The sequence below is a fragment of the Sciurus vulgaris genome, assembly GCF_902686455.1.
Source record: "Sciurus vulgaris genome assembly, chromosome: 16".
Lineage (NCBI taxonomy): Eukaryota > Metazoa > Chordata > Mammalia > Rodentia > Sciuridae > Sciurus > Sciurus vulgaris.
This window is the reverse complement of record NC_136477.1, coordinates 17,375,849-17,401,965: the sequence shown is the minus strand read 5'-3', so window position 1 is coordinate 17,401,965 and position 26,117 is coordinate 17,375,849. Positions and strand designations below refer to the sequence as shown.

The 26,117-nt window shown below is 56.8% G+C and overlaps 1 protein-coding gene and 2 pseudogenes across 3 annotated transcripts in view; 1 reads left to right on the top strand and 2 right to left on the bottom strand.

The window, feature by feature from the left end:
- Nucleotides 1-20,987, top strand: part of LOC306646414 (protein unc-13 homolog A-like) — a 44,532-nt pseudogene extending 23,545 nt beyond the window's left edge. The window contains exons 8-30 of the transcript XR_013766919.1: nucleotides 246-347; nucleotides 2,456-2,500; nucleotides 4,701-4,778; nucleotides 5,337-5,408; nucleotides 5,664-5,887; nucleotides 6,822-7,046; nucleotides 7,852-7,993; nucleotides 8,118-8,286; nucleotides 9,230-9,345; nucleotides 10,524-10,684; nucleotides 11,262-11,412; nucleotides 11,738-11,806; nucleotides 12,072-12,161; nucleotides 13,129-13,263; nucleotides 14,909-15,042; nucleotides 16,894-16,979; nucleotides 17,158-17,284; nucleotides 18,139-18,235; nucleotides 18,519-18,659; nucleotides 19,494-19,577; nucleotides 20,147-20,222; nucleotides 20,434-20,522; nucleotides 20,840-20,987. The product of XR_013766919.1 is annotated as a protein unc-13 homolog A-like (transcript). The remainder of the gene's footprint in view (nucleotides 1-245; nucleotides 348-2,455; nucleotides 2,501-4,700; nucleotides 4,779-5,336; nucleotides 5,409-5,663; nucleotides 5,888-6,821; nucleotides 7,047-7,851; nucleotides 7,994-8,117; nucleotides 8,287-9,229; nucleotides 9,346-10,523; nucleotides 10,685-11,261; nucleotides 11,413-11,737; nucleotides 11,807-12,071; nucleotides 12,162-13,128; nucleotides 13,264-14,908; nucleotides 15,043-16,893; nucleotides 16,980-17,157; nucleotides 17,285-18,138; nucleotides 18,236-18,518; nucleotides 18,660-19,493; nucleotides 19,578-20,146; nucleotides 20,223-20,433; nucleotides 20,523-20,839) is intronic.
- The window catches only part of LOC306647364 (microtubule-associated protein 1S-like), a 74,071-nt gene extending 48,455 nt beyond the window's left edge, over nucleotides 1-25,616 (bottom strand). Inside the window, exon 1 of the mRNA XM_079116648.1 lies at nucleotides 25,455-25,616. Within this exon, the coding sequence (XP_078972774.1) occupies nucleotides 25,455-25,569 (115 nt within the window). The 5' untranslated portion in view covers nucleotides 25,570-25,616. The remainder of the gene's footprint in view (nucleotides 1-25,454) is intronic.
- LOC306646413 (microtubule-associated protein 1S-like) lies at nucleotides 20,667-25,066 on the bottom strand (annotated as a pseudogene). The gene is made up of 5 exons (XR_013766918.1): nucleotides 24,988-25,066; nucleotides 24,100-24,202; nucleotides 22,592-22,672; nucleotides 21,937-22,077; nucleotides 20,667-21,471 (listed from the first exon to the last, which is right to left on the bottom strand). The product of XR_013766918.1 is annotated as a microtubule-associated protein 1S-like (transcript).
- Nucleotides 25,617-26,117: the final 501 nt, after the last annotated feature.

The window sequence follows — 26,117 nt, the reverse complement described above, 5'->3', positions numbered from 1 at the left end:
GGTCTCAGAACATCTGAAGGATCGGGGCACAAATGGGATTATCAAGGGCCAGAGGGGACCAGACTATGCACAAGGGGTTTTGGGACTGTGAAGGGGTCAGGGTGGGGTGGGGGTGAGGCGCCGAGTCAGAAGGGACAGCGATTCTAAAGAGCCATAGGCCACGGGGCACATCGCTCGGATGACAGAAGGTCAGGGGAAGGGTCACGGCCCTGGTGACTCACGTCATTCCCTGCCTCAGTTTTCAGGCACGGGAGGATGAGGAAGGCCAGGAGGGTCAGGACTCCATGTCCAGGGCCAAGGCCAACTGGCTGCGCGCCTTCAACAAGGTGCGGATGCAGCTGCAGGAGGTGAGTGAGTCACATGGCCCCGCCCACACGTGGTCCCGCCCCACCCAGCTTGCCACGCCCAACACCACACCCACACTCAGCTTGACCCACCCAGGCCAATTGACCACGCCCACCCACTCCCCCAGTCGGCTCCCGCCCGTATTCATATTGGCCATACCGGCTCCTCACAACTAGTCATGCTTCGCCCACCCTAACCCGTCCCTGGCCACGCCTTTCTCATGCCGCCTTGCCACCTCGCAACCCCGCCCCAGACAGCTTGGCCACGCCCATTTCCCTCCCTTGCCGCCCTCCCTTCGCCACCTACACAGCCAAGTTCTTGGCTCCACCCACACCCACCAGGCCCCGCCCACAACTGCTCTGCCTTGCTTTGTGCCTTTGCTGATAGGGATGTGAGGCCCGAAAAGGAAGGTTGGAGTCCCAGGCTTTAGCGTCTAGAGATAGGAATGGACCGGAGGCCAGAAGCAGGTGCCCAGTCAAGGCTTCTGTTAAGGGCTTCTGCTTGGCACAGGGAGACTTTTAAGGACATTAAGGTGGAAAAAGACACATTTCTTACGAAGGAGATTAGGTTAATACAGGGAAGAATATTCCTGTCTTTGGGGGCCTAGGTGAAGGTCTTCCAAGCCGCCTCTCTTACACCTTGCTGGCTGATAGGTGTCTTGAGCCTGGAAGGCAGAGAGAGCCTAGGCAAATCTAGGTCAAGTTAACCCTGTATTGTAGTTCTGGACGAACCATTTCTCAAATGCTCAAAATGTCAATGCAGAGCTGAGTAGAATCTGACCAGAGATTAAGACAGCAAGAGAGGAAGATGCGCTGGACAGGCAGGCCAAGCCCTTCATTCCATTCGTCAGCACGGACACTGTGGGCCAAGCGAAGAGTCAGTACTTTCACAAAAAGTGTCCTTCGGTCCTGGAAGAATAACCTCGGCAAGTCATAACCACCCGAAGTCAGGGACATGATCTACCGCAAAGCTAGTGGGAGACTAACCTTGAAATAAGTGATTTTTAGATCTACTATGAGCAAGTGAAGCCAGAGGGTTTATTTAGGTTTTTTCCTGTAAAAATTGTAGGTTGGGGCTGGGTTGTAGCTCAGTGGTACAGCGCTTGCCTAGCATGTGTGAGGCACTGGGTTCGATCCTCAGCACCACTTAAAAATAAATAAGTAAAAAAAGGTCTACCTACATCTAAAAAAATTTTTTTTAAAATGTAGGTCATTGTCAGGATTCGGGAAAGATCTGAGGTTAGGTCAGCATTGGAGAAGAAATCAAGTTAAAGATTTAACTCCTGGGGTGACTGCAAAAATGGGCAGTAGGGTTGAAGCATTCATTATTCCTTGATTCAGCCCACCTGGGCTGTGTCACCTAGCATGAACCTTCCAACTAGGGTGGGGCTGGCAGGAGATCCTAAACAACACCGAGACCATCAAATATCAAAGTCACAGAAATTTCAAACCGAATGCCTTATTTGTTTTAAAATAGAATTTTAGATTATTTTTGACTAATTAATACAATCACATGATTCTAAATTCAAAGGGAGAATGAGTATATAATAAAATGTCTAGTGAATAACTTTCACCAAATCAGAAAGTTAAATGCAGCCTTCACTGTTGCCAGTGGAACTAGTGATGACAAGAAAAATAAATAGGGTTTCACAGAAGACACATAAAACTACCCCAGGCGATCAGGAGAGCTTGCTGGAGAGGTAACAGAAGATGATGACATTCTGACTGGCTGCGGCTCAGTGGTGGGGCACTTGCCTAGTGTGTGCAAGGTCAGGTTGCATCCCCCAGCACCACAAAGGAAAAATATAATATGCAAATATTTCAACATTATTTCAAAAAAGAGTGCTGCCTTTTTATATGCCAGAGCTATAGAGGACAAGCTTTTGTTGAAGATGATACTAGCAAATCCCCAAATTTGACAGATGAGATTTGATTGACGGTGGTGAGAGCTAGAAGCGCCCCCAGCCCACTTTAAAGATGGACAAACTAAGGATCAGAGAAAACCAGAGAACTCCCTAAGGACACACAACCTAAAGGGGAGCAGAATTAAATGTGGAGTCTGCCCTGGGGTGGGGGGACAACCACACTAACCATGTCTGTCTGTCCTGTAGGCCCGGGGGAGGATAGATGTCCAAATCCCTGTGGTTCAAAGGCGGGTGAGTAGCAGTACTAAAAGAAGTAGGAGGGAGTTATGAACCCAGAGCTTACGGCTGATCTGCTCAAGAGGGCCAGCCTCGTGGGGGTGCGGGGTGACCTCATTTAGACAGGAAACAGATATTTGGCAAGATAATGTGGCTTGATGGCACACACCTGTAATCTTAGCTACTCAGGTGACTGAGGCATGAGGAGCAAATTTGAGGCCAGCCTGAGCAACTTAGCAAGATCCTGTCTCAAAAATAAACTAAAAAGGAGGTGGGGTGTAGCTCAGTGGCAGAGCACCTGGGCTCAATCCTCAGAAGTGACGGGGGTGAAATAATAGGCCACCACAGACGACCCTCCACCACACTCAGATACCAAATATGGTAACCTGTGAACTGATTAAAAGATATTGAATGGCTAGGGGCTCTGCTGCCCTTAGGTTAATGGGGGAACTGAGTCCCAGGAGATCTGTGCTTTGTTCAAGGTACTTGCATAATTCAAGACCATTGCCGCTTAGAAACTGTTTTGCTTAGTTTTGAAATTGGGTCTCCCTATATTGCCCAGGCTGGCCCCTGGGTTCAAGCAGTCCTCCTTCTTCAGCCTCCTAAGAAGCCAAGACTTCAGGCACATGCCACCACACCCACCAGAAATAAATTTAAAATAAAGCAGAAACCAATTCCCTTGTCCGCCATCCGCAACCCTGGCGCACACTATTTGCTTCAATTCTGTTTCTGAGTTTCCCAGATTCTCGCTAAAGTTGCCGACTCTTTAATTGACGACAGTCATTTAGACTTAAGTGGAGCATGCTGTCATATCTGACCTCTTTAGATTTGCAGGGGTGTTGGCTGGTGAGATTACAGGATGCACAAGATAATTTTTAATGAGATTCGCGTTTGGAAATAGCAGCAAGAGAGTGACCTCCTCCCCTGTATGTCCTTTGCAAACAGGCAGGGAGATAAGTGGCTGGGACTCCAAAGCAAATGAGCAGGTGCCCCTGCCGGAGATTGCCCGATGCAGAGCCTGGAATGTGGATTCCTGCGCTCACGGTTTCTGGAGCAGGTGCTCTCGGGAGAGACCTACCAGGCGGGCAGTGTCTGGCTAGGGAAGCAGCCCAACCCACCGTGGTCCATTCGCCTCCAACCCTCAGTCTGGCTTGGGGGCTCCTAACATAAACAACTCGGGTCTCGTCCACAGTCATTGGCGGGGATCTCCCATTGACCAATAGGACCTTCAGAGAGGAGCCACGCCCTGAAATCGCTGGGCCGCACCTCTCAGTAAGGGGGATTCGGAGAACTCACTACCACCTCTGCCACAGCAGCCATTTTGGCAGCTGAGGCAAAACCCCAAAAAGCAATAATGCAAACAATTCCAGTTCCCATTTCCCGCTTCCCTCCCCTTTGAAATCACTCCTCAGATAGATTTTTTTAAATGCACACGTATTTCCAATGTTGGGTGTCAGTAAGTTTCCCTATATATTTTAGTATAGCATTGAGATTTGCTTTAATTTAGTTTTTCATTTAATGTGGACACCTGCATCATCTCCCCATTTCCCAGATGTGGAAGTTGAGGCCTCAGGTCTTCATTTCCTAGGGCTGCAGGAATAAAGTAACAGAAACTCAGTGGCTTAAAACAAGGGGGGATTTATTCTCTCACAGCTCTGGAGGCCAGAAGTCTGAAATCAAGGTACGGGTAGGGCTGCATGTCCTCTGAAATCTGAAGGGGACAGTCCTTTTTTGCCTCTCTGGCTTCTAGTGTTTGTTCCAAATCCTGGGCCACCTGGTTTGTGAATGCATCATCTGATGGCCACCTCTGTTTCACCTGACTGTCTTTTCCCTGTGTGTCTCTTCCAATAAGAACTCCAGTCATATTGGATTAAGGGCCCTCTACTCCACTAAGACCTCATTTTAACTAATTACATCTGCAGTGACCCTATTTCCAAGTACGCTCACATCTTTGGGGGGGGGGTCAGTGGTTGAGGGTGTGGCTCAGTGGTAAAGTACTTGCGTAGCACATACAAGGCCCTGGGTTCCATCCCCAACACCACAAAAAATAAAACAAAGTCACATTCTGAACTACTTATTGGGGTTAGGGCTTCAGCATATCTTTTTGCTGGACACCGCTGAACCCTTGGCACCTCAGTATCCTGTGTAGGCTTCAAGTGATATCTGCATGGGGACTGGGGATGCCTGGGCCTTCACGTCCTCGTGTGTCTTACAGGCCTGGGGTGGTCTCATCATCATCGACAGCATGCCGGACATCCGCAAGAGAAAGCCTATCCCGCTTGTGAGCGACCTGGTAAGTGCCTGTGCCTTTCACCACCCAGCAGACGCGCGCATGCGCAACCTGCACTACTGCCCTTGGTGGTGCTGGGGCTGGGTCCTGGCTAGGCATTTTCTGGAACTAATGTAATCTGATTTCTATCCTATGTGCTTCGTGGACATTTCAGGCCATGGTGAGTGATGGAGACTTGGGTCCCCAGAGTCTCCTCTCCAAATCCACCTACATGGGTACTTCCACTGTCCCCCAATCATGGGTTCTGGGGGAACCTTGATTCCCACCTCTGACCCCCTTGGTTCATGGAGTGGCTGATGGTTTTGCTCTGTGCTGGCGATCACTGCCAGGTGTGACCCCAGGTTCTAACTGTGGTGGACAGGCGTGGGTGCAGGGTTGCTCACCTCCCAGCGTAGCTCCTGCCTCAGCCTCTGTCACTTCTTCTTCTTTGCTGGATCTGCTGCCGCTGCTGTCTGTAACCTATCTCCAATTGGTCATGGTGACCCCAATCTGTGACTGGGGCCCCAATCTGCACTGACCCTACCCATCGGTGTGACTCCCTCTGTGACTTTCTTGCCGCAGTCTCTGGTCCAGTCCAGAAAAGCTGGCATCACCTCGGCCTTGGCCTCCAGCACGTTGAACAACGAAGAGCTGGTATGTGGGGCATCCCCTCCCTGAATTACGGTGAACTTGGCGGCGGGGGGGGGGTCCTCAAGTGTCCAAGCCTCTCATGGCCTCCTCTGTTGTCAGGAAGAGGAGGGATGTGACACAGATGAGCAACACGGAGAGGGGAGGGACCGGGACTTCACTGCATTCAGCGTGGGGATGGGGAGGGGAGACAAGGCAGGGCCAGTGCCCCTCAGGTTAGGGGTCCCGGGGGCCCATGCCGCTTCCCCTCCGTCCCCGCAGAAAAACCACGTTTACAAGAAGACCCTGCAAGCCTTAATCTACCCCATCTCCTGCACAACGCCACACAACTTCGAAGTGTGGACGGCCACCACGCCCACCTACTGCTATGAGTGCGAAGGGCTGCTGTGGGGCATCGCGCGGCAGGGCATGCGCTGCACCGAGTGCGGCGTCAAGTGCCACGAGAAGTGCCAGGACCTGCTCAACGCAGACTGCCTGCAGAGTGAGTGCCGGGCTGGCGACGGGTGCGGGCGGGGCCTCAGGCGGGCAGGTGGGCGGGGCCAGGCTGGGGGCGGAGCTCCGAGCAGAGGGCGGGGCAGGCAGCTGAAGAGAGGGGCGCCCCCAGCTGGGACCGCTAACCTGGACAGGGCTGTGGGCGGGCTTCCCAGGAGGGACAAGACTGGGAGCAGCGCTCCGAGAGGCGGGAGGGGTAAGAGAGATGGGACAGGAGGGTTAGGAGGTTGAGCTAAGGGACCAGGGGCGGGGAAGGGTCAACGAGGGGTGGTGGGGGCTTGAGGCGGAGCGAGAAGCAGGGTTAATAGGAAGAGGTGTTCCCTAGAGAAAAGTCTAGCTTGGAGGAGGAAAGGATCTCAGAGAGGGAACCAGCTCTGAGTGGGAGACGCTCGCGGAGGAAGACTGGGCCGGAAGCGGAGACGCGGGAGGGACTGGGGAGGACGGGCAGAGGGTCTAAGAGGGCTGGGCCTCAGATGGTGAGGATGCGCCCCGCTCGGGATTGGAGAGGAGGTGGCTGGACAGGGGCGACGACTCACAAGGAGCTGGACCGACGTGGGGACCTCAGGGGAAAGGATTCAGAGAGGGCCAGACACCGAGAAGGGGAAGGAACTCCACGTAAGCGGGAACTCAGAGTGGGCGGGGACTCAGAATGGGCGTGGTTCAATGGCGAGGGCGAGGGTGTGTCTCAGAGGAGGCGTGGCTCAAGGAGGAGCGAGGACTGGGGCGGGCTCAGGCAGGGGACCAGAGTGTAAGGCCAGTGTAGGGGCATTCAGAGAGCAGGTAGGAAGCTAGTTTCTGGTGGAGCTCCCATGGCTAAAGTTGCCGGTGGTCCCAGCCAAGGAAGCTCTTGAGTGTGTGTGTGGGGGGGCGCTTGTTCCTCTGGGCGGGACGCCCTAGGGACAGTGACAGCCATCCATCATCGGGGAGGGCCGCTGAGAAGAGCTCCAAGCACGGGGCAGAGGACAGGACGCAGAACATCATCATGGTGCTCAAAGACCGCATGAAGATCCGGAGCGCAACAAGCCCGAGATCTTCGAGCTCATCCAGGAAATCTTCGCTGTGACCAAGACCGCACACACGCAGCAGATGAAGGCGTCAAGCAGAGCGTGCTGGACGGCACGTCCAAGTGGTCGGCCAAGATCAGCATCACTGGTGAGGCGCAGGTCACGGCGCAGCCCGTTCTTCTCAGCCCCCTGTGCGCTGCCCCACGCCCAGTCGCTCGGCTTTGCTGCCTTCTACTTGGGTGCGTCCGTGTCTGTGTCTGTTCCAAGTTCTTGCGTGTGCTTGCCATGTGCACACGCGCAATGAAGGAGACCGCCAAGCAAGTTGAAGGCACGTGGATCAGAGGCCCCGGTGAGGGCTGGGGAACTGCAACATCAAAGGAAGGATCCCTGTGGGCATGCTGATGAACAGGCAATACTGTGACAACTAGGGCCGAGCCTCCTGGGACACTGGGGGACAGTGTTTAGTGTATGTGTCAGAGTGGTCCCACCAAGGCAAGAGCGCTGGAATGTTTATCCGTGCCCAACCGCATTTGAACCTCCCCAGAAGCAGGCTGGGGGGAAATTTCAGGGCATTTAGGTTTCTCAGGAGTTGACCTCAGGAAGTTCAGGTGGGATACAGGGACTTGAGTCTGGGAATAGGGTCCTGCAGAGAGTGCAAAAGAGTAGATGATTTCCTGTGCTGCTGGGACTCAGTCCTCCTGGACCTCAGGGAAATAGCCCAGAATGTGCACATGCCTGAGAGTGATCCCACCCATGGGCGGGGTGGCTGGGCACCTTGCCATCTTTCATAGGTCAAGGGCACCTTCTGTGTTAATCTCCGGCAAGCCTAGTACACCCTGCTGTTATGCCAGGTCATGTCACCGTGTCCTGGGTAAGCAGCCCAGAGCATGTGGTAGTACCTGTTCTTGGTGTGCCTCATCCTGAACTCCATGTCTGTCCTGTGTGTCTTCTAGTGGTCTGTGCCCAGGGCTTGCAGGCAAAGGACAAGACGGGATCCAGCGACCCTTACGTCACAGTCCAGGTTGGGAAGACGAAGAAACGGACAAAAACCATCTATGGGAACCTCAACCCCGTGTGGGAAGAAAATTTCCACTTGTAAGCACCCGGCTGGGTCCCCAGTCCCACATAGAGCTCGCTTCTGGGGTAACCAAAGAGGGTTCCAAGACTGGGCGTGTGCCACCTGCCTGAGGCCTGCCCTTGCCTCCTCCTCCCTGCACAGTGAATGTCACAACTCCTCTGACCGCATCAAGGTCCGCGTCTGGGATGAGGATGATGACATCAAATCCCGCGTGAAGCAGAGGTTCAAGAGGGAGTCTGATGACTTCCTGGGGCAGACCATCATCGAGGTTCGGACACTCAGCGGCGAGATGGACTGTGGTACAATCTGGGTGAGTGAGGGGAGGGGGTCCCCAGGAAACCAGACAGGGCTGAAGCCCAGCGCAGGGGACAGCCGGGGTCTCAGAAGGAGCTTGGTTGAGAAAGCTAATCTGGTGGGGGACAGGATCTGTGGGCCCATTTTGGTAGGGGCAGGAAACACCAAGGACGAAGGGTGAGCAGAGCCCAGGAAGTTCTTAATTTGGTACAGGAAGGCAAGAAGGGGAAGGGCAGAATCTCCATGTCCCAGTCCCATGGGGGACACAGGAAGCAGGACCTGGGAACCCATTCTGAGGGAGAGACCCAGACCCAGAGACCCAATCTACCGGGAAGGCTGAGCTTGAGATTCTAGTCCAAGGACAGGGCTATGCTTTGGGAATCCCAATCCGAGCAGAGTCCTGTGGACCAGAGACCCCCATCTAAAAAGATGCGTAGAATTTGGGGCACGTGATCTGATGGAAGAGGTGGCATGCCTGCACAGTCTGAGGGCATAGGGAGAACCCCATCTGGGAGGTTGAGCAGAGATCACGAGCATCGTTGGCTGATTAGGAGACATCTAGGTATCTTGTTCAGATTGGGGAGGCAGAAAATGAGACCTGGAGACCCTCATCTGAGGAGAGAGGCCTGGACTCGGGAACCCTGCCTGAGAAGGGGACCAGATGCTGGGGAGAGCGTCTGAGGGGAGGCAGGGCCTGAGACTTCAGTCTGGGGAGCTGCTGGTCTAAGGAGGGAGACGCAGACTCAAGCACTTAATCTCAGTGAAGAATGGAGGTCTAGGACCTGTCTGAGGGCAGAGGCTGGGACTGGGGAATTCTGGTCTGAGGGAGCAGATGCAAGCCCAGGGCGGCCCCCAGGCCTGAGTCTGAGTCCGGAAGGACTAGAGAGTGACGCAGACCTTAAAGGAGCCCAGTGCTGTGCTCGGAAGCTCCGGGACCACCGTCCCTTTCTGCCCTGCAGACAAGAGAACCGACAAATCGGCCGTGTCAGGCGCCATCCGGCTGCACATCAGTGTGGAGATCAAAGGCGAGGAGAAGGTGGCCCCCTACCACGTCCAGTACACCTGTCTGCACGAGGTGAGCCCCGCTGAGCCGCCTTCAGAGCTCGCTGGGACCGCCTATGCAGGGCCTCCCTGCTGCCTTCACTGGCCACTACCACCTGCTGCTGCTCCCTGTCCTCTTTCCGGCCCCACTATTCACACTTCCCTGTGCCTCTCAGCCTGTCCCCCATGCTGCCCCCTCTACCTGGGCGCCTCCTCTCCATTAATCAAGGTCAGGCTCCGGGCCCCCTCCTCCGGGAAGCCCCCCCTGATCTCCGGACACTCTCGCTGCTCAACCCCACAGCTCTCCTTCCATTGGAATGGAACACACAGGGTTGGGTTGGACTTTGTGTGTCCATCTGTCTCTTTAGCTGCCCAGGGGCTTCTGGAGGGAACTATACTCAGGACTCACTCTCTCTCTCTCTCTCTCTCTCTCTCTCTCTCTCTCTCTCTCTCTCTCTGTCTTCTAATGAATGCTGGTGGATGAATGAGCGATGGAGTGGATGAGGGCGTGGTAAGGGAATTGTATGGGTGGAGAGGCGGGTGAGCGACTGAGTGAGCCAAGGCTGAGCTGGCGGGAGGAGGCAGGAACAGCGGGATGGAGAGATGGATGCCTGGGGAGTTACCAGGAGCAGAGGCGCCTGGGTGGGTGGCTGGAGAGAAAGACGGATGATGGACGGATGAATGGACAGGTTCTATTGGATGGATGAAGGGTGGGGCGGGGAGACTAAGCTGGGTAGATGGCGGGGAGAGGGTGTGGCTTTGATTGGAAAGATGCATAGGTAACCGTTGGATGAGTGAATAGATGGACAGGAACGTTGGCGGTGAACAGATGATGGACTGGACGGAAGGCGGAATGACCGGAGACATGGACTAAGTTGTGGGTGGGTTATGGGATGGATGGATGGACGGATGGATAGATGTGTGGTTGAATTATTAAAAGGAAGGATGGGGGGCCTGGGGGCAGGTGGGTGGATGGACAAGTGCCTGGGTGGACAGATTGGTGGATGGGTGACCCCAAGGATGGATGGCAGAGTGGTGGACGGAAGTGAGGTTGAGTTACTGGAGGATGGAAAAATGTGGGGTAGCTGAGGGGCGAGGGGAATGAATGGGCAGCTCAGTGAATAAGGTGACCAAAGCCACCCAGGCGGGGGAGCTGCACCCCTGCAGCCCCTCATGCTCCCTATCATGACACCTGCTCCCCGATGGCCGCAGAATCTGTTCCACTTTGTGACGGACGTGCAGAACAATGGGGTGGTGAAGATCCCAGACGCCAAGGGGGACGCCTGGAAGGTCTACTACGATGAGACGGCGCAGGAGATCGTGGACGAGTTCGCCATGCGCTACGGCGTTGAGTCCATCTACCAAGCCATGACGTGAGCTGCAGTCCTGGGGGCCTGCAGGGGTGCAGAAAATGGGAGGGGGGCCCCCAGGGGACACTGGTAGGTGTGGGGTGGGAGGGCGTGGGCGTGGCAGGGTTACACAGTTCCCCTGGAGAGCACTAGGCTGCTGTGGTTTTGGGTTTTGTACCCAGGGATTGAACCCAGGGGCCCTCAAACCCCTGAGCCACATCCCCAGTTCTTTTTATATTTTATTTAGGGACAGGTTCTCACTGAGTTGCTTAGTCTCGCTAAGTTGCTGAGGCTGGCTTTGAACTTGAGATCCTCCTGCCTCAGCCTCCTGAGCGTGGATTGCAGGCGTGCGCCACCGCGCCTGGCTAGGGTGCCATTGGTAATGGCTGTAGGGACAGGGATGAGAGAGCCAGAGCTGGCAGATATTGGGCAACCCAGAAGGCTGGAAAGGTGGAGCCAGGAGATGCAGAGGAACTCAGGGCAGAAGGACAGGAGCTGATTGGGGGCCGAGGGGCAGCTGCTTGCTGGTGCCCCTCAGAGGCACCCTGGGGGACCTCAGCCGTCTTGGCCTGAGCCCAGTGCCTCCCACTCCTTTCCCCAGCCACTTTGCCTGCCTCTCCTCCAAGTACATGTGCCCCGGGGTGCCCGCTGTCATGAGCACCCTGCTCGCCAACATCAATGCCTACTATGCGCACACCACCGCCTCCACCAACGTGTCTGCCTCGGATCGCTTTGCCGCCTCCAACTTTGGGGTCAGTCCCAGGGCTGGGGACCGGGGGGAGGGTGTGAGGGAGATCCCAACGTAGTGCTGCCTGGGTCTTGCTTGAGTTCCGGTTTCCCAATCTGGACCTGACTTGCTGTGTGACTTTGCACCAGTCACTCTCCTTCTCTGAGCTTGGGCTTGGTCCTCTGTAGAATGCTGTAGAATGCAAATGGATGTGATGAGGGTTCTGCTCGTGGGGACTGGGGTGCACTGAGTGAACAGCAGGCCCTCAGCCCGTATGGCAGAGGTCGGCTACTTCTCTAGACCACTAAGGCCAGCCTCCATCCAACCTCCATCCTCCCCTGCGTCCTCAGAAAGAGCGCTTTGTGAAACTGCTAGACCAGCTGCACAACTCCCTAAGGATCGACCTCTCCATGTACCGGGTGAGAAGTGCGCCACGATGGTGGGCTCCCGTGGCGCCCCTGTTTGCCTGGCGGGCGGCTACCCGAGGCACGGCAAGGGAGGAGCCAGCCTCACCGTGGGAGGACATGTGTGCGCATGCGCGCAGCTGCACCCGTTGGCCAGGGGAAGCCAGGTGCATGCCCGGCTCCGAGGTGTTCCCGTCACCCCCAGCCGGCCTCTGGAAACTTGGGGACTCCTGTCTCCCCCAGCCTGCTTCATAAGCCCACCCCCTCTCGCTTCCAACAGAACAACTTCCCAGCCAGCAGCCCAGAGAGACTCCAGGACCTCAAATCCACTGTGGACCTTCTCACCAGCATCACCTTCTTCCGGATGAAGGTGGGAAAGGGGACCCGCCCGTGAGCTCCCCGGGGTGGGGCCTGCGGGACTCGGGCTCCTGTCTCACTGGGGCAGCGAGTCTCGGTCGCCCTTCCCGGTCCCCACCGCCTCTGCTACCCGCATTCTACTCCCTCCCAGGAGATCCAGGGTTCTAGATTCCGCCTGCGGTGAGCCGTGGCCGTCTGTCTGTCCGTGTCCGGATTTTCACTTGCCACGATGGTCTCCAGTCCCCCATGTTGCTGCAAGTGCTAGGCTCCGTTCCTTTTATGGCCAATGGTCTTGCTATGCACATAGGCGGACCCTGTTTTCCTCCCCTCTCTCGGGTGACGGCCCCTCGGGTCCTTTCGCCTCTGTGGCCGTTGTGAATGGTGTGCAGTGAGCCCAGGGTGCAGATGGCTCTTCAGCATACTGATTCCATTTCCTCTTGATCCATGCCCAGTCCTGAGGCTGCTGGTCATATGGTAGTTCGATTTTTAATTAAAAAAATCTTTTTTGTATCAGGATGGAACCCAAGGGTGCTCAACCAATGGGCCACATCCCAAGCCCTTTGTGTATTTTATTTTGAGACAGGGTCTCTCTGAGTTGCTTAGGGCCTTGCTAAGTGACAGGCTGGCTTTGAACTCGTGATCCTCCTGCCTCAGCCTCCCCAGCCACTGAGATTACAGGTGTGTGCCACGGCACCCGGCTGGCTATCTTTAATTTTGTGAGGAACCTCCATATGCTTCCACGGTGGCTTCCCAGTGGGGCTGGCGTTCCCAGAGTGCAGGGTCCCTTTTCTCCATGTCCTCGCCAGCTCCCTTTCCTCTTGGTGAGGTGGCCTTTTGTGAAGGGTGCACGATCTCTGGTGGCGGTCTTGACCTCCTGCCTCACACCACCACTGCATCTCCTTGAATGCAGAACGAGCATGGCTGCTTCCAGGGTGCCTCCTGCCCAGCCGTGCCCACCCATGCCCATTCCCTCCCTCCAGGTTCAGGAACTCCAGAGCCCTCCCCGAGCCAGCCAGGTGGTGAAGGACTGCGTGAAGGCCTGCCTCAACTCCACCTACGAGTACATCTTCAACAACTGTCACGAGCTGTACAGCCGGGAGTACCAGACAGACCCGGTGAGCCGGCCGGACAGAAGGGGAGCAGGACACCACCCGACGCTGGCCCACACCCCGGCTCAGCCCTTCTCAAGGGCTCAACTGTTCTGAGCCTCAGTGTCTTCTTTACGGGTGCTCTGAGCCCCTACCTCTGGGTCAGGGGAAAGATTTAATGAGATCGAAGCTTTAGATCACATCCAGTTAGGGGCTGGGCATTGGGCATACGTGGGCCGCTCAGGAACCGGCTTGCTGAGTGGAATTCAGCAGACAACGGTGTTCACATCGGGTTGAACTGGGTTTCTTGGGTGGAGTTTAGCTGCAGCCATTTCAACTGATTTGAGATCATTCAACAAATACTTGTCCATGCATAGAACGCCTCAGGACGGCCCGTAAGGCTTGAAGGAGCTGATGTTCTGGTAGGAGGAGAAGTTGTGGAAATTGACAGCCAGATACTGAGATGGGGGAACTGGGGGACTGCAGGAGCTGGGGTGTCTCCTAGCCTGGCTTCTGTTAGGATATGACACCAAAGCTGAGATCATCACTGGACCTGGCTGCGTCCCTCACACTGAATCGCTTTGGGTGAAATTGATCACTTGATTGAATTCAGGTGAGGTGAACCAAATACAGCTAGGCCGAGTTCAGCTAGAATCAGTGGAATTTCTATTTGGTCAAATGGAGTTAAGATTGCTCTTGATGTGGGAGGCTGAGGCAGGAGGATCACGAGGTCTAAGCCAGCCTCAGAAACTTAGAGAGGCCCAAGCAACTCAGCAAGAACTTGTCTCTAAATAAAATACAAAAAAGGACTGGGATGTGGCTCAGTGGTTAAGCATCCCTGGGTTCCATCCCCAGTACCAAAAGAAAAAAGAAAAAAAGATCCCTCTTGACAAATTAGCCAACAACTGAGTTGGATTGGGTTGAGCCTGACTTTGAATTCATTCGTTTCCATTCGTTCATTTGTATTCCATTCCAAATTCACTCCATTTCCATCAGTCAAGTTGTTCCCGACAAGGTTGGGTTGGTGTTGAGCTGGGTGTTGGGTTAGGTGCGGCTGGTCTCAGTTAAGTTGGGCTGATGGCATCGTTTGTGTGGCGTGGGCTCCTTTCCAGTGCTGACGCTTTGGTTGGCCTGAGTCCTCGAGCTGGGTTGACTTGGCTTGACTTGGGATGGGATGAAGCAGTTGCTGAGTGGGCTTGGCTTGAGTTCAAGTCTATTTATTTCCAGGACGTTGACGTTGACCTCGGAGGCCTTCATGAGATTGAGTCCAGTTGACTTCATTTGAGTTTCGTTCGATCCAGTTAGGTCCAGTCCCCCTCCATTCAGTGCAGTTGGCCCAGGTTCAGTTCCACTGAAGCAACTCGAGACTGACCTCTGTTCAGCTGAGTGGCGTGGTTTCCGTTCATCCCATTCCATGGCTCCACAGGTGTTGGGCTCATTCAACGAAATTCATTTCCATTTGGTTTTCTGAGTTGAGTCTCCAAGTCTGAAGCGTCATGGGGCCGTGTGGACACGAGCTCTTTGGGTCCAGTTTTCACAAATCCAGGTCCTTCCCACGCAGGCTTCCCCGGCGGCCCCACCTTCCACACCTCCCCCACTTCTGCCCCCTGTAATGCACCAGCCGGTCACCACCCCCGAGCCCTCCGACCAATGTCACCACTGTTCCTTCCAGGCCAAGAAGGGGGAGGTTCCCCCGGAGGAGCAGGGCCCCAGCATCAAGAACCTGGACTTCTGGTCCAAGCTGATCACCCTCATCGTGTCTATCATCGAGGAGGACAAGAATTCCTACACCCCCTGCCTCAACCAGTGAGTTGCCCGCCTGAGGAGTTCCATCTTCAGGGGCTATTGTGTGTGTGTGCACAGGTGCAACTTTGTGTCTTGTGTATACAGGTGATTGTGTCCAATTACAAATAGAATATGTGTGGTGGGGCATGGGTGGGCTTTGCCCTGTGAAATTCAGATACAGAAAATCGTGTGCAGGAACGTAGTATGTATTTTGTAAGTGCTCACTTGTGTGAATACCTGTGTACGTGTGTATGATTTTGCATAAGTGTGTAAATTCATAAAGAACAGTAGTGTTGCTCCAGTATTTACTGAGGTTAGATACTCTGCCGAATGTTTTGCATTTAAATTGCTTTATATCTGAAGTGTGTGTACGTATGGGATTTTGTGTAGTTGCAGTCAATGGGTTGAATTGTGTATATGTGTGCAGTTGTGGAATGCATTTAAACATACAATATTGTGTAATATAAATATTGTGTAATACTGTATGACTGTGCGAATGTGTGCACAGTTGCTGATGTGCATCTATGTATCTGTGAAGTGCTCATCTGTGTTAGATGAACCAGCTGCTGTGTTTTATTCCTCTCTGAGGTGAGTGTTAAAGGGGCCCCTAAATTTGAGATGCTAACATCTCTGGTTACTTAGATACAAAATTAAGATAATGGATTTAGCTGGATGGAGCACAGGGTGGATGAGGGGTGCATGGACAGAGAGATGACTGGATGGAGAGACAGACAGATGGGTGGATGGTGAATGAGTGGTAGGTGAAGGAATGGATGGGGCATAGATGGCTGGATACATGAATGAATCCTTGGATGGATAAAGGATGGAAAGATGGATGATGATGGGTGTGGATGGATGATGAATGGATGGATGGATAAATGGATGGATATTGGGTGATGGATGATGGATGGATGGATGAATGAATAGATGGATGAATGGATGATGGATGATAGATGGATGGATGATGGATGAACGGATGATGGATGGATGGATGGATGATGGATGGATGATGGATGATGGATGGATGATGGATGGATGGATGGATGGATGATGGATGATGGATGATGGATGGATGGATGGATGGATGATGGATGATGGATGATGGATGATGGATGGATGGATGGATGATGGATGATGGATGATGGATGATGGATGAATGGATGGATGATGGATGGATGGATGAATGAATAGATGATGGATGATGGATGGATGGATGGATGATGGATGGATGATGGATGAACGGATGATGGATGGATGGATGGATGATGGATGGATGATGGATGATGGATGATGGATGATGGATGGATGGATGGATGGATGATGGATGGATGGATGGATGGATGGATGGATGATGGATGATGGATGGATGATGGATGATGGATGGATGGATGGATGGATGATGGATGGATGATGGATGGATGATGGATGGATGGATGGATGGATGATGGATGATGGATGGATAATGGATGGATGATGGATGATGGATGATGGATGATGATGGATGGACTTCTGGATGGAGAAATGATGGAGGAAAAAGGTGGGCAGGTGAATAGACAACCAGGTGGGTGCTGGGTAGATGTGTGGATGGGTGGCGAGTGAATGAACAGATGGGGGACAGGTGGAGAAGTGGTGGACGGTTGGATGCGCAGATGGCTGGCTGGGTGCATAGGCAATATTTGGACCAGTGAGTGAATGATGGATGGAGGACCGGAGGGATGGGTTGATGGGCAGAGACCTTAATGCAGTGGCGCAGCTAACCCAAATGCAGGTGCCCCTGCCCTGCCTCACACTGCCACCTGAGCAGGGAAGGGAGCAGCCCCTGCCCTCTGCCTTCTGTCTGCCAAGAGTTCGTGTTTCCGTGACCTTTGCCAGGTTCCCCCAAGAGCTGAATGTGGGAAAAATCAGTGCTGAAGTGATGTGGAATCTGTTTGCCCAAGACATGAAGTACGCCATGGAGGGTAGGTCCCCCTGCACCCCAACCTGCTGCTGCCAGGAGCCCCTGCTCAGCATCCCCTCCAAGGCTGCACGTGCCTAGACCCTTCTGCCTGCGTCAGACACCAGTCGTCCCGAGTGGGCAGCCTTGTGCCCAGACCGGGCGGCAGGCCCTCCGCTGATGGGGGCACCCTTCACCATCAGAGCACGACAAGCATCGCCTGTGCAAGAGCGCCGACTACATGAACCTGCACTTCAAGGTCAAGTGGCTCTACAACGAGTATGTGGCAGAGCTTCCCGCCTTCAAGGACCGTGTGCCCGAGTACCCCGCGTAAGTCCTCAGCCAGGCCTGGCCAGGGCTGGACTGTGCCGATGGCCGGGAGGCCAGAGCCGAGAGCTGACCTGCCAAGGGACCCTGAGCGGCAGGGATCCTTGGTTCCTGGCTACTGGACCGCGGACTCCGGGAAGCCAGAACGTCCGAGGTCACGGAGGCCAGGACGGTGCAGGGCTGTCTGGTGTGCCTCTTCTCACTTAATCCTTCTGGCAGTTCTGCGGGGTGACATGAGAGCCTTACGATTCCCATTTCCAGGGAGAGGAAATGGAGGATTAAAAGATGCCCGATGACTTGACCCAGTGAGGTCAGAGATGGAGCCCGGATGTGAACTTGGCGTGTCTGACGCCTGCGCAGTGTTGGGGGCTGGGATGGTGGCACCGACTCCCGAGGGCCTACTGTGCGCGGTGCTGTTCCTGGCTCACAGCAGCCCCGTGGGGCGGTCGCTGTGTAGTCAGCCCTGGGTTCCCCGGGGGGAGCTGCTCCCGGGACCCCACAGACACCAAAGTCTGAGGGTCTCGAGTCCCTTCTACTAAATGGTGTGGTGTTTGCACACTGTTTCTGAACCCCAGTTGGTTGAATCCCCGGTTGGGTTATCCGCGGATGCAGAGTGCGGACCGTGTAGGGAACAGGATCTCAGAGCGCGAACGCACTCACCGCGGGCCGTCGATCTGAGCCAGGGTTCCCTAAAGTCTGGGCCTTCCTCTGACGGTGTCTGCTTGGCCCATTTCAGGGGCAGTGTCATCGAGCCCATGCGGGAGGGGAGCGGGAAGCCCCGAGGTCACAGCGGGAGGCCAGGCAGAGCAGAGGGAGGGGAGCAGAGGGTCGGGTCCCATCACCGCTGTCCCTTGCAGGTGGTTTGAACCATTCGTCATTCAGTGGCTGGATGAGAATGAGGAGGTGTCCCGCGATTTCCTGCATGGCGCCCTGGAGCGGGACAAGAAGGACGGGGTAAGAAGGTCGGCAGTGACCAGACTCCCAGTGTGCCCATGGTGACCTGGTTCCGGGGTCGGCTGGGACCCCACCTGGGGTGTCCGTGGTCCTTGAGGTGAGACCAATCTGCCACAGGGTCCATCTTCGTCTGCCTCACATGAAGCCTGACCCTGCCACCCACCCATGGCCTCTGTGTCCCCCTCAGAGGTGGCTCTGCATCACTGGCACTCAGTGCCTGTCCCCACGGTGCCCCTGGGGGAGAGGCTGGGGCCGGGGCCCTCTGAGCCGCTGCGCCCTGCAGTTCCAGCAGACCTCGGAGCACGCCCTCTTCTCCTGCTCGGTGGACGTCTTCTCCCAGCTCAACCAGAGCTTCGAGATCATCAAGAAGCTCGAGTGCCCGGACCCCCAGATCGTGGGGCACTACATGAGGCGCTTTGCCAAGGTGCAGATGGGCACTGGGTCGGGGGCTGGAGGTGGGCTGCGGGGCATGGGCATGGCGTTGGATCTGGGGTTAAGGTCAGAGCTTGGGTTTGGACTTGGGGCTGGGATTGGACTGAACCGGGGCTGGCGATGCTGTTCTGCCAGAGTTGGGGTTGGGAACTGAGGCTGGAGTTGGCATTGAGGTCGGAGCCAGGTTCTGGGCGAGTTTGGTATCCTTGGATTGGAGTTCAAGTTTGGACTGTTGTGAGGCTGGGTTAACCTTGGAGATTTCAGGTCAGAGTTGGGATTCAATTTGGGATCAGGTCGTGCTTGTGATTGAGTCTAGATTAACATGGTGGTTGTGAAAAAGAGAGAGAGAGAGAGAGAGAGAAGAGAAAGAAGAAAGAAGAAAGAAGAGAGAGCCAGGCATGGTAGCACACACCTGTAATTCCAGTGGCTCAGGAGGCTGAGGCAGGAGGCTCGGGAGTTCAGAGGCAGCCTCAGTAACAGTGAGGCGCTAAGCAACTCAGAGAGACTCTGTCTCTAAATAAAATACAAAATAGGGCTGGGGGTGTGGCTCAGGTTGAGTGCCCCCAAGTTCAATCCCTGGTACCAAAATAATTTAAAAATTAGAAAAGGAACTGGGTCTGTAGAAAATGATGGTCTTCATCTGGGGGTGTTTTCCCGTATTTTGGTGGTCATCCTGGGTGGAGAGTCCAGCCAGCCCAGCGGACCATCTTAGGTGTCCTGGGGTGGAACTTCACCCTCGATCTCACTCGTGGTCTTGCTGGGCTGGTGACCGGCCCGCTGCTCTCTCACCCGCCCCCGCTGCTCTCTCACCCGCCCCTGTCCCCAGACCATCAGCAACGTGCTTCTCCAGTACGCAGACATCATCTCCAAGGACTTCGCCTCCTACTGCTCCAAGGAGAAGGAGAAAGTGGTGACCTGCGGGCGCCCCGTCCTGTCCCCGCCCCCCCCACCCAGCGTCCCCAGGGCCCCACCCTCCCCATGCCCTGACACCGGCTGCCGCGGCCTCACTGTCCCGGCAGGATGGGAGGTGGTGTGCGTTGCGTGTGCCGACGGCCGTGCCCAGTTGTGTGTGTCAGCACGTGGCGCCTGGGTGCCATGTCTGTGCCTCTCTGCTGGTGGGCGGGTGTGTCTGAGGGAGGGAGGGTCCCTCCGCCTGCGCAGGTGTGGGCTTGGGTGTCTGTTTTCCCTGGCTGTGGTGGTGGTGTGGCTGTGCGGCTGGCACTGCGAGTGTGTGTCTGGGTCTGGGGGTCCGACGGGTGGCCGGCGCCTCCCCTGAGTCCTTGTCCGGTGGGAGAGTGGAACCTCGGGTGTGACTGCAGAGCCTGGGCCCCGTAGGAGACTGGGCGGCGATCAGGCCCCATCCCTCTTCCGGACCCACCCTGCCCAGCCCACCCGAGCCCCAGAAGGCCTGCCGCCCCGTCCTCCTGAGGACCGCAGGGCCGCGGGATCCCGGGCCGACCCGCTCCCTGCCGCCCGCAGCCCTGCATCCTCATGAACAACACCCAGCAGCTGCGCGTCCAGCTGGAGAAGATTCGAGGCCATGGGAGGAAAGGAGGTGCGGCTGGTCCCCGCCCCGCCGTCCCTGCCGCCCTGAGCTCTTCCGGTCCTGGGGAGGGGCTCGCTCAGCTGCTCCAGGCCCAGCTGGCAGCGTCACCAGCTGTGACCCCATCTCCTCTCGCCCCTTGGGCTCCCCTCCCTGGGCCAGGGGAGGTGTCCAGGACGGTGGCTGCTCAGCCAGCCTGGCCTGACGTCCCTTCCCCTTCCAGCTGGACGCCGAGGCCAGCGACATCCTGAAGGAACTGCAAGTGAGACTCAACAACGTCCTGGATGAGCTCAGCCGGGTGTTCGCCACCAGGTGGGCGTCGCCAGGGGCGGGGCATCGGGAGGAGCCGCCCCAGGCCTCTGAGCCCCGGCTGTCCCGAGATTCGGCAGCCGCAGAAGGAGAGCCCAGGCTGAGTTCAAATCCTGGCCCCCCGCCATGGGCTGCGTGTCCTGGGGGTCACTCAGCCTTTCTGAGCCTCAGTCTGTTCATCGGTAAAGGAGGGTGACCATAGTGACAGTGCCTGAGCAGGACTTTGGGAATGAGATGTCCTGCAGTTCCGCCGCACTGGCCCCTGACCTTGCCAGCGTGGGTCTTGCTCCCGGGTGTGGCGGTCCCCACTCCGTGCCCAGGTGGTCTGAGCCTGTCTGCCTCATCCTCGCCGCGCAGCAGCCGCGACGCAGCCTCGCGGGCATTGAGGAACACCACCCCAGGGTGGGGGAGATGAGGCGGCGCAGCCTGTCGTCCCAAGAGCCCCCGCCAGCGGTGGCCACCTCGTGACGCTCGGCCAGCTTGCGCCGCAGCAGACTGTTCAGGCCGGGAGGCTATCGGCGCCCGCGTGGGTCACCAGCACGGCATCCACACGGTCCAGGTGCCGCACCAGCTTCCAAAAGCTCGACTTGGGGTTTGAGCCGCCGTTGACAAGCATGGTGAAGCCGTTGACAGCGAAGAAGGCAGCGTCGCCCAGGCCTCCGGGGAAGATGTAGCAGCAGGGCCGCGGGAGCCTGAGGAAGCCCCCAGAGGACGGCGGCTCCAGCAGCTCAAAGGGGGACGGCAGCTCCAAGGACTCGGCCACGTACTCCAGGAACTCCCGCAGGCCCTCGGAGGGGGCAGCTGAAGGGGGGTTGAGGCGCAGCTGCAGCCGCAGTGGGCCCTGCAGGCCGGGCACGTCGGAGACCAGGCGTGCCCAGTCCCCAAGGGGGCAGGTGATGGTGAGTGTGGGCAGGGCTGCAGGCGGAGGCGAGGAGGCTAGGGCGTCGTGAATCTGCAGGGGGCAGCGGACAGTGGGTAAGGGCCACCTGGTGCAGGCAACAGCCAGTCCCTTGGGAAAAGGGGAGAACACCAAGCCCTGCCCCTCAGGCCACCTCCATCACCGAGCCTTTCCCCACCACCGTCACGCACTTGCTGTACTGTAAACAGTGACGGTCCAGGCCTGTGGCCCACCACCCGCCCCCCAGAGTCAGGCTCTAGAAAGGATGTCATCTGGCTCTATCCTAGCTGGGACCTGGAACCTGGGTTCCCGTGGCAGGTCTCTGGTTCCCTGCTGAGCACCAGGCCCAGCCTCACACCACAGCCTGTCCTGGCAGGCGGCACCCATCCTGACCCCAAAGGTGACATGGGTCGTCCTACAGGAGGGGAGAAGGGTCAGGAAGGACGGCACTGTGGCCTGCAGCCCAATGGGGAGGAGTCAGGATTCAGAGCTGGGGAGAGGTGACAAGGGCGTGCTTACCTCTTTGTCCCCCAGGACCTGGAGGAAGTGGTGAGGCGAGAAGCCCCCCGTCTGAAGCAGAAGTTCTCCCGTCTCCTCCAGGCAGGGCCCGGCCAGGACCAGCAGCTTGTGAGGGGCAGGATCCAGAAGGAGGTTCCGGAGCTGGGACAAGCATTAAAGGTCCTTCCTATGCAGCAATGTGGCTGGCACCCCACGCTGCGGCGGCTCCCAGCCCCAATCAACAGGCAACCACCCCAGCCCTCAGCCCCGGCCCACGGGCAGGGTGACTACAGGCTGGGAGGGCAGACTCTAGTCCTCCTGGGGCCCTGTACCTGGCCAGCTCCATCTCATCCTACAAGGCTGGGTGCCAAGGACCCCTTCCACCTGAAGCCACCCCTCCCCCAGCCCAGCTCTGATGTGACAGGCCTGGGGCTATCAGCTATCTGGCTCAGGCTCCTACAGTTTTGAGAGTCCCTTAAGGGAGCAAAGGAGAACATTTGTGATCAAAGGAATCAACTTGTAAGAGGGTCTCTAGTGGGGTACCCCAGGGCTCTGGCCTGCTCATCTTTCGGACATGCAGCTGGGAGAGGGGTCCAGGTGTGTGCAGATGGGCACAGGTGAGGAGAGACATGGTAGCCCCAGCAACCCACTCCTGCCAGGGGCAGCCACTCCCTACCTCATCGCAAAGGGACTTGTCTGAGGGGTTCAGGAGGACCAGCGTCTCCAGGGTGTCCACGGTGGTGCAGGCTCCGTTGGCCTGTGGGGGATCAGGCAAGGCCACCCAGTGTCAGGCTGTCCTGGAGTTAAATCCCGCCTCCCTGAATAGCCCTCAGGTACCATGATTCCTCAGGGAACCCCCCCAGGGGTATGGCTATGGGTTAGGATGAAGGGAGAACAGGACACCCAAGCAGGGCCTAGAGGTCACCCTGGAACCAGGCGACAGGCCCCACATGTGCTGGGCCTGACGTGCAGCTGTAGCCAGTGGGGAATGCCATGGTTGCCTCCAGTTTACAGACAAGGGTCCCGAGCCTGAGGAGGGCCATCAAGGACGTGCCCAGAAGAGGGTTCGACATGGGCAAAGACCCAGAGGCAGCACAGCTGAACACAGGAGGGGGGGGAGGCGCGCTCCTGTGACCCCAACCCTGGAGGGCTCCCCAGAGCCCATGTGTGTTTTGTTTTATTTTTTGGTATCAGGGACTTCTGAACCCAGGGGTGCTCTGCCACTGAGCCACATTCCCAGCCCTTTTTTTTTATTTGAGATGGGGTCCTGATGGGTTACTTAGGGCCTTGCTAAGTTGCTGAGGCTGGCTTTGAACTTGCAATCCTCCTGCCTCAGCCTCAGGAGCCACTGGGATTACAGGTGTGCACCAATGCACAGGGCCCAGATGTGTTTGAACATAAAGCAGGGCCTTGAGTTTAGAGAGCCACTGACCTCCAGCTCTGGTCAACCCTATCACAGATATTACCCCACTTGGGGGGAAGTGGTCAATGAGGTCACACAGAGCAGACAGGATTTCCAGCCCCCCTCTCTGCTGCACAAGGGGTCAGGAAGCCACCAGGACCCGCTGGGACAATGAGACGAAGGACATTTCCTTCCCTTCCTCTAGCAGTCAGGAGGTGACTCAACAGGCCAGCTCGGGCAGGGAGAGTAGTCAATTATACCCAAGCCCCACCCAGTGGCTGCTCTGGGTCACCCCAGGATCCCCGGAGAGCCTTGTACCAGGTGATTCTCACTCAGTTCCCCACTACCAAACACCCACTGTGTACAAGCCCTATGTGAGGTCACAGTTGTGGTTCAGACTCAGTCCCTCCATATCCATCCCCCAGACCTGCCCAGTGACCCCTGCCCCAATCTCCTTCCAGATGTTCTGTCCTCTCCCTACCCCTGACACACCAAAACTCAGCAGTTTCTCATTCCCAAAGCCCCATCTTTGAAGGGCTTCTTGCCACCCCTGCCCCCAACACCAGGGTTTCTTTGGTAAATGGGGGCAAAACCACTAGGTCCTGCTTTTTGGATTGCTGAGGCCTGAGGGCATTACCACTGGGTCAGGGCTGCCTGGCTCAGCACCTGGCAGGCCTGGGTTGGATTACTACATTTTTCGTTATCTTTCTAACAGCTGCACCCCACCCCCTACACCTAGCATTCTGTGAGCACTTGCTCGATGAACAGAAACCCAACCTCACCTTTCACGATGCTGGAGAAGGTGGCCGAGTGCCGGGACACAAAGACCTTGAGCTGTTCATCCAGGCTTGCAAACTCTAGGATCAATGTCCCAGGACCGGACACCTAGTTAGGGGTGGGCATGGAGGCAGTTCAACCTGGCATGCTCAGCTCCTAGAGTATACAGGAGGCCAGCCCCTGCCTGGAGGGCCGAGCCAGCTCCTCTCTCAATCGTCAAAGCCTGGACACTTAGAACCACCTAAAGCCTGCAGATGTGGCACTGAGTGGAGAGCCACCAGGGTGCACACCAACAGACTCAGGAGACCTGGGAAGAGGACCCTTCTTCCTGGCCATCATCTATCTCTTCCTTTCCCCTCCTCCTCACTCCTCTGCTCTGCCAAACAGGTTGGGTTCCCTCTGGGCCTTGTCACCAGTTGTTCCACAGCCTGGAAGCCCTGACCCCTGTCTCTCTACCTGTTCCCACTGTACCGGGGCCCTCCCGTGTGCACCCTTTGGTGCTAAGACTGGCTTGTCTTCTCTGCCATTCCCACCCTGAGCACTTTGGACACCAAGAGACTTCCAATTGTTCATCTCTTCATTCACTTTGGGTCCATCCGGCAGCACACTGAGCCTAGGAAGTCATGGCTGAGCCTTCTACGATTCAGGCCGGGTCCCAGTGCCTGAAAGCCTGGCAACATGGCAGGTGCTCAGGGAACATCCTCCAAGCACAGAAACCGAGTTGCGTGCTGAGGCCCCATTTCACAGGCGAGGGGACACAGGCCTGGCCGTTCTCCTAACACCTGGGTGCAGCATGCCAGTTCATCCTACCGTGCCAAGAAGCTGCGGTGAACCTTGCAGGTGCACCTGTGAGTCACCTCCCCAGATGCCAAATCCCCCAGGGAAGGCCGCACCCGCCCACACCCCAATTAGCTGCTCCTCGTTCTGCGAAAGAAAGTGAGCCCCGAGGCTGCAGGACGGGCCTCCCCACATCGGCCGTCCCTCCAGGACGTCGGAGGATGCTGACACCCGGGATCCGCGGCGACCCCGCCTCTCCCTCCGAGCAGGAAGCTGAGTGGTTGCCCAATCGAGCGGGTCCCAAAGCCGGGGCCGTGTCCCCTCCCGGTCCGCGCCCAGGGCTGGGGCGGGGCAGCGCAAGGCCCAGGCGCCGCTTCCTGCAGGGACGTGCTCGGCTGCCCCGCCGCGGCTCGCGTCACGCGTCCCAGCAGTAAGGGCACTGAGCCCCCGGCGAAGCCGCGACCCCGCCGCACCTGCCGCCCTGCCGCCCCGCCGGCTGCAGGCCAAGCCGCCCCACCCCCGGCCCGGGCGGAGACGCCGTCGCGCCCGCGTCCCCGGCTGCCGCGCTGCCGGCCGGCCCGACCTCGTTCGAGCTCCTCCAGGACGTAGGCCAGCAGCCCCGGGCAGCCGCACTCGCCGCCCACCACCAGCAGCAACGAACTCGGCGCCTCGGCCGCCACGGGCATCGCCGCCGCCATCTTCGCGCCGCCCTGACGCTCTGAGCGCCCGCCCTGCTGGGCCCGCCCCTTAAAGGGGCCGCACCGGAAGGGCTGAAGACCCCTCCCGGAAGCTCCCCCTCCCCTCTTCATCAGCCCCTTCCCGGCCCTTCTAGAGACCTGTCTTCCTGGAGAGCCGGAAATGGGAGCGTCGGAAGGGTTGGCGGCCACTCAAGTCTCCGCTTTGGTGGGCTCTTCCCAAATGACCATTCATTCATTCATTATTCATTCATTCATTTAACAAGCTTTTCCGGAGGTCGAGCAGGAGGATTGCAAGCTTGAAGGCAGCCGGGCACTTGGAAAGACCCTGTGTCAAATTTACAAAAAGAAGAAAGGGTTGGGGATGTTGCACAGTGGTAGAGCACGTGCCTAGTGTGCGCAACGTCCTGGGTTCAATCAAAACAAACAACAAATACACTTTGATCAGAATCCTGTGGGTCAGAATTTCTGCTGGGCGGAGCTCAAATCACAGTGAGCCCATTCAGAACTAACTGCAGGTGAATGCTCACAGCTTCCTAGCCCCAAGTTGA